Raw genomic sequence first — 13,270 nt, forward strand, 5'->3', positions numbered from 1 at the left:
CAAATATGAAAGCTCATCTATCACAGGCATACACTGTTGTAACGCTTTAACCCACTCCTAAAATTTCTGAGGCCAGACCAGATACAGCCTTCCAACATATTAGATGATGTTTCTGTATTTTTTTTTAAACATTATTTTTTATGCTACTCTGAAGTCACATTTTCTGATTGTCCTCTGTCTCTGGGGCAGCAGCTACTTTAACAGCATGTGCTACCACAGGACAGGACAGTTGCAAGGGGATGTCTCAGGTAATTTAGTGTAGTCCCATTGACTTCCAAAGGAATCACATTGCTTCCCATGAATTGGGATTTGATTCACTACATCCCAATGGAAATACGTAGGGTAATCAGTGCAGCTGGGACGCAGCCATCACAGAACAGGTCAGCCAATGGGCTCAAACAAAAAGGTCCGTGAAATTCTTAACTAAGTGTCAGCATGTCTGCCTTGCCCAATCTGATCTACCACTAGTGTCTTTCTTTGAATTAAAACGTTATGGACACCTTAACTGCATAAACAATTTGGTAGGAGGAACACACGAAAAACACCGTTTGCATACACGAAGCTTTCCTCAATGTATTTTCCTGTTTGTACACTATGTGTGTCACTCCTTCGTGACAAAGAAATGAAACCATCATTTCTATCACCAAGAACCACAATCTGTTCCATCTTTTGCCACTGTGAAGCTAGTTGAGTGTCTAATCAAATATCATGCAACTATGCAGTATCTAATGCAGTTAAGGAGCCTCCCCAGGCACGGCTTACCAAAAGCTGGTGGCCTCGTTTCCATTATCAACCCATCGCTGTTCAGCTAGAGGGGCTAGGAACATTTTATAGGTACATCTGGTTTATTTCCATTTTGATTCACGAACTTGGCATCTTTTCTAGCATCCGTGAGCATCGACAAAAGTCCTTTTGCATATGTTATAGGAGGGGAAATCTAATTTCCCAACACAATAAAAACAAGTATGTTCTGATTAGACTCTCCTGGTTAGCACAGGAGGGCAGCAAATCATGCAGACAGCAAATGGAAGCCACAATCCATCTACTCTTTCAGGTACTAATAGTGTCCAACTTTACAGCTCTTACTAGTTACCTTATGAGTTCTTATGCTTTCCAACAGAGAATTTAAGTCCAGTTTCCTCAGATGCAGTCCATATGAACAGTGAACACGGTTCCTGCAACAGTTGCTACCAACTGATTCGATGTTTATTTTTTTTTGCAATACAAAACAGTACAAATCGTTTTTCTACGTTGAAATGGGAAATAAAAAACAAAAATTGTTAAAAACAATTTATAATAAATATAAAACAATTATGCTAATCAGGTAATCATAAATATATTATGAACCAAATACTTCCAACCTGTGTTTACTTAGAAGTGCACAACACTACAAACCGCAGCCATTTACTTAAAAGACTTTCATTCACATTAAAATCCTGATCCTTAAAGTACTTATAAATATGGCTGATTGCATTAGTACAAAAATGACATTATTACATATCACAGAGCATATGCTGCACAAGCGTTTACTGCATTATCTGTTTCTCAATCTCCTTTACAGAGGAAGCCACTAAATTTATTGAGCGCAAAACACCTTTGAGCACCAGATCCTTATCAGTTCCATGGTACCTTCCTCCCCAAGACACGGTTGGTGATTTTCTGTAATATAAAAACAAAATGAAAGATGTCAGTAGCAATCCTCTAAGAATAAAATTATTAAGCATTAAGATATCATTGACAAATTTTCTAAAGAAAAATGAAAAAAGAGATACAGAGAAAGGTAACAAAAATGACAGACAATATCAAAAGTGTTTGATACAATAAGTGAATGAATAAATTAGGACTCTCTGCCATGGTAGAGGATGAAGGGGGAGGCATGATCGAAAGGGAAGTGATGAAGGGCTACGCAATCATAAACAGCCTGAAAAAGGAGAAAAAGAAGTGTGATTCACCAACTTTTTTAAAAAAGAAGAAAAAGTTAAAAAAGGGGAAGGAAGTACTTTAACTGGTAAGAGCGTCCAAGAAAAAATAAATAAATAAATAAATAATAAAGTTTTGGTATGAAGAGTTGCAGTCTTTTGTAGTTAAATTGGGCAAAATGCACAGTCTGCTCAATGATGTTAGAACACCAGGAGTTAACATTTCATAGAGCAAATGGATAAATCCATGGAAGAAAAAAAATATATGTATATATATAAATGTAACATATCTGAAATTGTCTCAGCCCCTCAGTTGTGAATCACATGAGATTCCTGCGGTGCTTCAGGACAGCGCCGCTACCCAGGGGCTCCCTTATCACGTTTCTCCCTAGGCACCTGCGTTCCTGTCACGACAGGCATTCCAAGTTATGATATATCCCAGCATCCTGCTCGCTCAGCCAGCAGCCCACAAAAGTTTTGAAGCACAGCATACATATCCCTTGGCTTTTAAAGAGTGTCATATAAAGCGACGGCATCACCCAACTCATCTGGTACTAATAGCAGAGGGAATGATATGGCCTCTTGCATCACACAGGAGCAGCAGATGAAGACATTTTGCAGCTCATGTATAGATATACACTCGGGCACACACATACGTGCTGCGTACTCTGTGTATATCTGCTGTATAGAATATATATATTTATATTCACATAAATGCAATTGAGTTTTCTGCCTCCAGAAACCCATGCTTTTCCCTTTGGGATACTGACACCTAGTGGCCCATCTTGCATGTGTTCTCCCAAGGAGATGTTCCAGCAATAACAGGAATAATGTTAATACTAGAAGTGCTCACTGCTCCTGAATAGCTAGCACTCTGTTTTTCTCTTTCTAGGGTAGGGGAAAATACGTAAGTGATCCCTTTATGGAGGTTTCTCCCATACTGCCTATTTACAAAAATGGCGAAGTAATCACAGCCAAGGAAAAAGCCCCAGTGAGCGACTGGGGACACAGGCAGTCCTCACTGCTGTGATGGAAATTCACTCCCTCTCTCTGAGCAGGCTTTATCTAGACAGATGCCAAACAATTTTGGAAAGCATTGTGCTCTACTAGGTTTGTGAAAGGTACAAAAGAAGCCCTCAAGAAAGGTCTGCTCTAGACTATTGAGCTGCTGTTCCAGACCAGGTGCTCACAAGGTCACCCCTGGCAAGCATGACCATCCCCAGCAGCAAGACCCATCTGACCCATCTCTGCAAGGACTGCGCCCCTGCCTGAACCAGCTTGAAAACTATTCATGACACCAAAGTGACACCTAGGGAACAACCCTAAATCACCTATGTTACTAATCTAGCTCTTGCCAAGGCAACAACAAATAAACAAAACCAGCTTTCTTCTCCTAATACTCTGCAATCTCTGGAGCTATTCCACAAAATCTGTATGTTTGTTCTTGTACAATCATCCACGCAGAAATCGATGCCCACAAGAACACATTAATAAAATTCCACACAAAACATTCCCTATATCCATAGCTATTCACTACAGCTGCTCTCTATCACCAAGGAAGATGACAGAAGATGACAATATTCCCTTCGATGAATCACCATCCCCCTTGGGATCAAAACCACGCTAGTATAAAAAACTTCCTATCGGATTCCTTCTCTTCTTCCAGCTGACTGTGCTACCTCGAGCTACCATGCAGCAACCCTTCCTTCCCCAGACCCTTCTGCACTGGCACCCGAGACCCTCAAGCTCGTAACAAAGATTCTGAATGCACCCTGGAGAGTCTCTAGTTCAAGGATTTCTAGCAATAAGCACCCGCAGCCAGATTAGGCAGACACTCTGGATAATACTTTGTGCTACAAACCCTCAGCTTTTAATATCTCATTACTGCTGCTCCCAGCAAATAACTAAGCCCATTTACTCCCGCTCTGGTGGGAGTATCTCAGCCAGGAAAGAGCTAATTTTTCATAATTCCATGTGACCACAAGGTGAAAATATTCCAGAGAAAGCCGCTTGCCAGAACACTTGCCGTTTTGTAAAGCTGTGCTTTTAGCCGGTATGATTTGTATTCTGATTTTCTCTTCTCTTCCTCTCGCTTCTTCTGCACTTCTGGCAGCTGCTCGTAGATCCTTAGGGTAGATACAAAAAGTCAAAGACAGTGACTGGAAAGAAAGGAATTTATTAATATAAAAACATTCTCTGTTTTGTCTTCACGTTCTGCTAAAGGATACCAGCCAACCACATTGGAGAAAAATTCAGCTAGGGGCTCACAACTATCACAGAGAAAGTGTGGAATACACAACAGTTGTGTTACTGGAAATTCTCACAACCCATAATGCCTTTTCCTTACTGCAGCACTCTTCTAAAAACAACATTTAGGACATTAAAATGACCATAAAACTGCTCTAATTACCTGTCTGCAAAAGATAAAGATTCAATATCAGCAATACAGAATAGTCCTACTGTTTAGAGGATGTGTTGATTCTGAACAACATGTTTATTCATAAATAGTAATACATTTGGCAGAGGAATAAACTAATTTAAGAATCTTTTATGCCCAAACATCGCTCTTAGACCAATATTCTGCCTTCTCCACAGCTGAAGAAATGCTCCCATGCCAGAGGCAAACAAAAGACGCTTTGAACTCAGTAGAAGGTGAGCAGTGCTCAGCAGGGAGCAAGGACATTACTAGGCTCTTTTACAAGCTACCATCTGAAGGAGGAGGTAGCTAGCAAGGCTGGCAACATCGTGCTCACATTCTCTTCCCCATAACTTCTAGTGCTTCCTTTAATATCAAAAAGCTTTTTAGTTTCCTCGCAGTCATTACCAAGATCCACACAGCTTCAAAAAGACTGTGGTTTATGGGAAGCCAAAGCGAATCACATTGAAAAATGCCAGCCACAGAACACTCAAGAGATCATACTCCTTTTTTAACCTACAGATTTGATATTCAGCAAATGGAGCAAAAACTACTGCAGAGTGTATCTTTGTAGTGCTGTATCTTTTAAGAGACCATTTTATTCTTCTGTCAATACGATATCATCCATTGCACAGTTACTGTTGGCACTTTAAATAGTTTAAACACATCTATGCCATCAACTTGTATTATATGAAAGTGTTTCAACACATTCCACTTTAAAAATTGCAAATCAATACAGCCCACCAGCCAGGAGCAAGGAGGGCAGCTTTGACAGTCATCTTGATGCTAATTCCAGCAGGAAAGTGAGTCGAACTGGCAAGATAAGTGAGGAAGGCAAACGTGTGCCAGTTTGCCCTGATTTACTGTTCAGTTAGTCCCCAAGTTGGGTGTCACTCACATGTTTCAATGGACAGAAGGACTAGAAATCAGCTGGAAAAGAAAGCAACAGGAAGGAAAAAGTTGCACATAACTAAGCAGCAGTGTTGTCTGCAAGGAATCAAGTCCAAGTCTCAACCAATTCCACTTCCAATCTAATTTCCCAGCATCAGCTGGAAAATCCATTTTCCCACACACACCTATTTACCGGTCCAGACTCCACTGTGGAATCCACGACTTTTTGTTCAAGAGCAGGCATTTATACCAGGAAACACTACAGAAGGCCACTCAATACTATACTTACAAGTATCTATACTTAGAATTACAATTATATGCTAAAATTCGGCATCTGAACTCTTTTCGGTGACCTACCTTCCTGCGCATCCCTGCTTTCCTACTCTGTCTGCAGCTGCTTTTAGGAGGCCACCTTTTCTAAAACTGTTACTGTCCACGTTACCTCTACAGAAAAGAGGAAACAAAGCACATTTTGAATGTTATTTTACTTGTCTTTCAATTTGCTGGAATGGCAGCAGAGGGTGTGAGGTCTTCAAAAGTGCTACTGAATGTGGGGCAAGGGGGAGAGATATCTGAAGATTTCAGGATTTGCTTTAGTACCACCCCACCGCTCTCTAAATGCTTCCACCACTCCGGGGCCCACCTCAGTTAAAGATCAACTCACTGATTCATCCTGTTTTTATTAGTGCTAGCTAATTTGCCATAAGACTCTCCATTTACTTTCCTCCACTTAGAGGAAAAATAAAAAGCTCCTGCGTGCGGATGTCAAAAGGATGGTACAGAATAGATCACTTCTCAGCTCCAACCGCGAGCTGGAGTATGACAGCAGCATAAAAAAAGCCACAGAGTGTGACTGCCTGAATCAGTCTCCATAGAAATCCCGCTGATTTTGGTTTTCTGAAATCAGAGGTCCTGAAAACACAGGAGCTCAGATAACATCAATCATATGATACAAATAACCTGACTCAAAAATCTTTCCCTTTCAGTTAAAAGGTGTGGATATGCACTCTTCACAGAATTTGCATACATCTCTCTTTTGTCATCCATTAATGTTCTAAAAAGCCTTAAATACCAAATACTGCTGAAATCAAACATCCTGTTTGGACTCTTCTACCACATAAACCATTAATTAAGCGGTTTATTTTATATATTACATATTCCAACATATATTTTCTAGGTTCACAGAATAATTTTGGTGGAAAGGGACCTCTGGAGACCAGCTAGTCCAACCTCCTGGTCAAAGTAGGCCAACTTCAAAACAAAATCAGGTTGCTCAGGCCTTGTCCAGTCCACTTCTGTCTCCAAGGACAGAGATTTCACTATCACTGCCAGTCCCTACTCAGCATTTAACCCTCCCTTTTTGTGAGGAACCAATTTCCCTGCATCCAGTCAGAATCTTCCCTTCCTGTAAGGTGTGACTGTTGCTACTCATCTTTTCACCGTGCAGTTCCCACAAAGGTTGACCTGTTCTGGGAAAAGACTCTATATTTTTCACTCTCAAACTTCATGGCATAAACTTCATGATAGAAATTTCTATCAGCCACAGTAGTGTCCCTTGCACATACCCTTTCCATCCCATGTCCTATCAGTTCAAGAAAGTCCCAATGCTTATGCTGCAACCCAAATTTTACACACTCGTTGCCTCAGGGCATGTTCTTGGCCTTTGCTGCTGCTTTGACTCTAACTCACATTACAAGCCATCAGAGACAATTTCAGAAGCTTCTGACCTGAAGCCTCCAAACCTCTTCCTTTTGCCTCCTCTATCATTTCATAACCCAGTTGTAATAAATCCACCCCCCCCTTTTTTTTCTTTTTTTTAATTTTACCTTCACTTATCACCTTTGCAGAGGCAGTGCTTACACTGGCAAGTAAGCACTGTGTTTTATACACAATTGCTTCCATCGAACATTAAGATACAGGTTAGCAGAAGGCAGTTTTCTTCAGAATTAAAAGCCTCCAAATTCCTTAATGGGTAACTATTTTTAACATAAAGCTACTTCATTTGCAGAAATGATGCCTCATTTCCAGCACCGATTACCTAGTGTGTTAAATATAGTGTGTTATGTTTGACCATACACATGCACTAGCAGCCTGTATCCTATCTGTCTTCTCCCTTTGGGATCCACAATTTGGACAGCTGGCTGTAGTGTCTAGATTGCAAATACTGAGCAAAATATGCAGCTCTAGTTACAGAAATTCTTTTTTTTTTTTTTTTTAAATAGTCTTGTTTCTATGATTTTCTTAGCACATTTTCTTCCTCCAATAAAACACCGACGTTGTGGAGAAGCTGACTTATCCCTAGTGCACAGTTTTTCACTTGCAAAGACAATGCACCTATCTTTTCTGCCCATTTATTCAGGTCACTTATTACCCAAAACAAGATTTTCTTAACCTTACCTTTTGGATCTTTGAACCATTTCACTCTTTGTAATCGTTCTTCTCTTTTGGCTGGTCAGATAACCTACATGTGACATTTTGAGATAAGAGAACAGTAAATGAGTCTACTCCTCGCTAAGAATACTACTGCAACAAACTTCCTCCTTTTTAAGGCATGGATTCTTACAGACAGTAGAGGTAAACAACGCTAATTTTATTATAAAAATACATATCTTTAAGCATACATAGGAAGTTCATTAATTCCTAGAGAATATAAAAAAGCATAACCATGAAGTACCTCTTTCAGAGAGCAGGCGACTTGCATTCCTGTGGCCTGTTCTTTTCTCAGGAGGATTAAAAAGCTGTTCTCGTTCACACTGCAACACACTCTGCATCTTCCTCTCCTCCATGACCAGCTTCAGGTGCTTCACGCGCTCTCCAGAGCGGGAGATGAAGTCGGGGCGACGCAGTGCAAGAGCCTCCTAAGACCAGATGACACAAAACAGGCTAGATTGGCCATGACTTCCCTTTCAGGCTGGAAGAGGTTAAGCAAAATATCAAAGCACTGGGGAGGAGGAGGAAACACTTCAAAGGAGCATTCAGTGTAAAATACAAAATCTTGCATCTTTAAGGCTGGCTGGGGTATCTTAACATCAAAGTATTTGTCAACAACCTGGAAACTAACTAGATGTGAAGAAAAGAAAAAAGAAAAAAAATGAGGGCAGCTAAAATAATTAGCCATGGGGACACAAGCTCCTCATAAGAGCGCAGTGAAGTTCAGATAGGGCTGGACACACAGAACAAAAGTGCAGTGATATGTTACAGCCTCCGTCACGCTAAGGCAGAGACCATGTCAGTATACACACTCTTTGCACTGTATGAATTAAATCCCATTTTAATCACACACTATTTACATCGTACAGGAATACTCCTGCAGGGGAGCAAATATAACTTGAAACTATCTCAGCTGCATTCTCTCTAGTTCCTGAAGTTGCTTGATTTAAGCCCTGAAGTACCAGATCAAGTCACATACATTATCACACCGTGCACAGCCAGGTTACCATAAGCAAACAAGACTGACAACTTTGTTTTCTTTTTCTTTTGAACATGAGTGGGCTCTAACTTGTTGACTCTCAATGATAACAAAAGTGGAAACAAATAAATAACTGAAAAAAGGACTGAAACTTCTTTCCAGAAGGTTCAGCTTTGTTCTTAGAACTGCAGAGTGACCCCAGCAGCCTGTACCTGCAGCGTCAGCTTCACAAAGGGCTGTGGGGCCCTGTTCTCAGCATCCCTTTCTGGATGAGACGGCTGGTTCATGCTCCTCTGCTGCTGCTCCTGCCCGTTCTGCTCCCGGAGAGGCTCCCGCCAAGGCTTCGTGCTGGTCAGTGGTTCAAACCAAGAGGGACCCGGGCCAGAGGAGGGATTGGAACAGTTTTCTTTCTTGGATTCGGGTTGCAAATCCTCCACTTGGACAAGCCAGGAAGCTCCTATTAAAGACAAAACAAAAGCAAATGAAGACTTGTAGGCAACACATTTCCTATTTGCCCTCCCCATCTCTGTCCCTTCATTCTCAAGATCTCGGCTAAATGCGATCAGTAGCTTAACACTGTAGAGGAGACTCCCTCCAGCAATTCCACTGATTCCAGTGGGACCCTGTATCCAATGTCCTTGGCACGTTCAGGAAGGTCCCTTTGCCAAGGGTCAGAAACGCCCCAGGTCTTCACCAACCACCACTTTGGAAAGGCACAAAATGGCTTAGCTTGCAAACTGCTCTCTTTACAGGAAGAACAGCTATCAGCAGTAATACGTATTTAAGGAATCTCGCTGACGTCCTAAACTCTGTCACTCTCTATAGATATTTCTGAAGGGCAAATGCTTTACATTTTCTGAGTGTTAAATATGTATATGAGAATCAGATTACTCACAGTTTACACACATAATGGGCTTTGAATACATCACCCAGTACTCTGAAGAGATATTCTAGGTTTTCTAAATTAAACTGATATGAGAGAGAACGATTCGTCCCTAACAGCAATGATGATTAAGGGTAAATATTTTAAAACATTTAGTTAGTATCTTTGGGCAGCGGGGGAGAAAGTAAAAGGGGAAAACAAAACACAAATAAATAAATACATAAATAAATACACATCAAAACAGGTGGCAACATTTCATCATTGCAAAAATTGCAAAAAAGCAATTCTAGCTAAAAGGGCAGAACAAGTCTAGTTCCTCCAGCACCATAATCTTTTTCTTACTCCAGCACTGCTTAAAAATGCTTGTTCTGTGTAACCTCAGTAGCTGAAATAGTAAGTCAAGCTACAAGATCTACATGATGACCATTTTATTTGTCTTTCTTCACTTTATTTATTGCCTCCTATTTACCACCATCACTGGTTAAGCCACATATAAAAACCAGATTGAAAATTCAATCATAGGGGAGAACGAAGAGAATCTTACTTGACAGAAGTGTTTTTGTTTAGAATTAATTGCAGAAAATAAAAAGGACTGCGACTACACCAGTAAGGGAGACCACTTTGTGTTCTAGCTAACCTTGACCTTGTACTTTGCTGGTTGCTGTTATGTGTCTTTTCCAGTCTATAGAGAAATGCTCTTTGGACTCACCTTGTGGCAAATGCAGCCTGCTCCTTTTCATCTTTTTCTCCATGAAAAGATTGCCCGTCTGTCCCTTCTGTTTACTCCTGCCTCCTGGTACCTGGCGATCTGTGACCGCACCAGCTGACTCTCCGAAAATACCAGGGACACAAAGGCAGGGTTCCTGTGGCCGTGTACTTGGTTGGCTAGATCTCGGAGTGGGAAAAGTCACACCAACGTCCCGAGTGTTCTTTTTAGTGGCACTGTTCACAATCTCCAAGTCTCCTGCAGTTCAAAATGAAGAAGTAATATCTTATTCTGGAGCAGCTGTGACAACATATTATATCACCCTCTCCTCCCTCAAAAAAAATTTCTTCCTCATTTTTAATCAAAATGAAAATGGCCACTGCCATAGTCCTTTATCTCCAGCCTTAATCAGCACTTTCTACCTTAGGAGACCTGACAGAAATAAAACATTCCTTGGAAGCATTTTAACATCAGCGTGTGTGACATGAATAATGTAGATAACAATTTTAAAGAAGTGAAGGATGTGATGCAGAAAGACAAAATTTCTTATATTCCCGCTTCAAATTCAAACAAATTTACAGTGACCCAAGATAGCTACTATCTGATAATCCGAGTAAAACTGGATGGATGTCTATTTGGTTCCCTCTGAACAAGACAAGCACACGGGGTGGAAAGGAAGATATCAAACTTGAAACAAGTGTGTCCCTTGCTGGGAAAATAAGCAGAGGTCTGAAAATGCAACTTCTGAAAGACAACAACTATTACACAACTGCCAGGATAGAGCTGTATGGCTGCAGGCTTTTCTGGGTAGACTGGCAGGTCCAGAAATGCTCATCGAAAACTCAGCTTTATCTTCAAAACACAGGGCTTGTCCACGACACCAAAAACATTCAAAAGAAACATAAATCGAAGGTGTTAACGACTGTTTAGAAGAATCGTAATGCAACTTTGAAAGCAAGTAATGAAAATATTTTTCTGATGCAGCTCACTTGTCCATATCAACAATTCATTACTGCACTTTTTTCAAATATCTGATGAATAAAACAGAAGTATTATTCAACCCTATGATGGGAACTTGAGGTGTAAATGAAAGAAATGGAGAAACTGAAAACTACCACCAGAAGAAAAAGGCCAAATACAAGACTGCACTGATCAAGGACCAGCTCATGGCTTCAGTAGACTAGTAACATTCGTTATAATACGTACTCATCACCAGGAATGCACAGACTTTGAAGAAAGATTTCCAAAAAGATGAAAGGGAGAAGAAAAAACACACAAGTCTGGTTTGGAACCCAAAAACTCACCTGCTTGGATACCTTTATTTAACATCCGGATTCGTCTCTTGTTACTAAGAGCAGAGCTTGGTCCCCAAGAACTACTGCTAGTGGAAGCTGAATCAGGTGAAAAAGCAGCTGCATTCTAGAAAAAACAAAACAACACACACATGTAAAAGACCGAAAAGTCCTAAAAATCTAACTGAAATGAGCGAAAAGTTAGTTTCAAACAGCAAGAAAAATCAAGATTAGGTATTTAACACAGGCTGATCAGTAATTCTTACCCAATATCCAGCCTTGACTTTATATACGCACACACTAATCCACTTCCAGCACCCAATCCTAGTAGGAAGGGGTTGCCTGCGGACTGCACGTTGGCTGCAGGCAAGAGCCACCCTGTGTAGTCAGATTTTGGGAGCTGCTGGGCATCCTCCACAGGTCACGGCACAACATGGGCCATCCCAACTACAGCATTTAAAAGACTGCTGGGTTACGGCAGGGACAGCCCATCTGGAAGCACTCACGTGGCTCTTGGCTCCCCAGGAATTTGAGTTCTGCACCATGGGCATGGAAAAACAAGGTCCATTGAAAGCACAACCAGTTCTGCCACTCTGGGTGATGCCCCCTGCGCATAGTTCACCAGGCAGAGAAAATTAAACTCAATAAAAACGAGAAATAGCAGCCATCCAGTAAGAGTGTGACTTCGGCTTCGCTGTTACACAGGTTCCAGTTGCGCAGAGCAGACAGCATGACTAAGTTGAATCTTATGAGATGTAATGACTTAATAGCCACTTCCACAGTAACATATTGTGTCTGCAAGTGTAATGCACCTAGAGCCCGAGCTCTGCGTTTGGGCAGAGTACGAAAGGGCTAACGGGGCACAGGCCAATGCCTGCAACACCGCCCCATTTCCTTCTTAATTATGAAACTGATCCTCCTCCTCCCATCACAGTAATTACTGTCCTATTAGAAACCCATAAAGCAAGCAATGATGGAAGGAACAGGGGCTTTTTTATTATCTTTTTACTGAACCTCTGCTATTGCTGCTTCAATGCGAAGCAATTTCATTTCAACATTAGACAGGGGTAATTTCTACCCTCAAACATTCAGCCATTAACTGGTTTTCAGTTCTCTAAAACCACTGCAGCTCAGGTGCAGCACACTAGATCATTGCAGATATGCAGCTACGAGTAGAGAAAAACAAATTTGAACAGATGCACTCAGGAAAAAGGAAGACTGAAGATAAGGCAAGGAAAAGCACAGGCATATCAGCAGCCTAACAGGAATAAATACCAGCAGCCACCAGGTCCCGAATATTGACAGCTATTTCCATTGGGACTAGAATATTCAGTGTGAGGCTTTCACAGCCCTTCAGTAGTTAAATAGCACAACCTTTAGCTTTGTACCTGCTACCAGATGGCAGCATGAAGAGTGCTTTAGAAATAACATAAACTGGAATAGATTAAAAACGCTTCTGGGATGGGTCCAGCGCCTATAAATAAAAGCTGTAATCGAGTTTTCTGGGAGCAGAGCTGACAATAGGTTCTCATTCAACACTGAGCTAGCAAATGCAAAAGCCCAACTCCAGAAGCCTGAAGGGCTTGTGCAGGGCTCCTGCTGCACTTATGTACCTCTTTGAACCACAGATATTTGCAAATACAAAAATAAACTGAATTTCTATTCTCTTAGACAGCACAGAAATTATCAATGTCTCGATTATAAAATGAAGTCTAGCGTGTTTGTCATCAAATTTTTCTCACCCTCATTTGAGG

General features: G+C 41.1%; 1 protein-coding gene across 1 annotated transcript in view; it reads right to left on the minus strand.

The window, feature by feature from the left end:
* Positions 1–1,279: 1,279 nt before the first annotated feature.
* The window catches only part of ALMS1 (ALMS1 centrosome and basal body associated protein), an 82,898-nt gene continuing 70,907 nt past the window's right edge, over positions 1,280–13,270 (minus strand). The window contains exons 17-24 of the mRNA XM_088524995.1: positions 11,529–11,643; positions 10,228–10,482; positions 8,848–9,092; positions 7,901–8,084; positions 7,624–7,687; positions 5,584–5,670; positions 3,946–4,045; positions 1,280–1,659 (exon numbers count right to left, since the gene is read on the minus strand). Of these exons, the coding sequence (XP_088381121.1) occupies positions 1,615–1,659; positions 3,946–4,045; positions 5,584–5,670; positions 7,624–7,687; positions 7,901–8,084; positions 8,848–9,092; positions 10,228–10,482; positions 11,529–11,643 (1,095 nt within the window). The 3' untranslated portion in view covers positions 1,280–1,614. The remainder of the gene's footprint in view (positions 1,660–3,945; positions 4,046–5,583; positions 5,671–7,623; positions 7,688–7,900; positions 8,085–8,847; positions 9,093–10,227; positions 10,483–11,528; positions 11,644–13,270) is intronic.

This window comes from Tinamus guttatus, unplaced genomic scaffold (assembly GCF_059628265.1).
Source record: "Tinamus guttatus ecotype Peru unplaced genomic scaffold, ASM5962826v1 Tinamus_guttatus_pri_ptg000218l, whole genome shotgun sequence".
In the NCBI taxonomy this organism is placed as follows: domain Eukaryota; kingdom Metazoa; phylum Chordata; class Aves; order Tinamiformes; family Tinamidae; genus Tinamus; species Tinamus guttatus.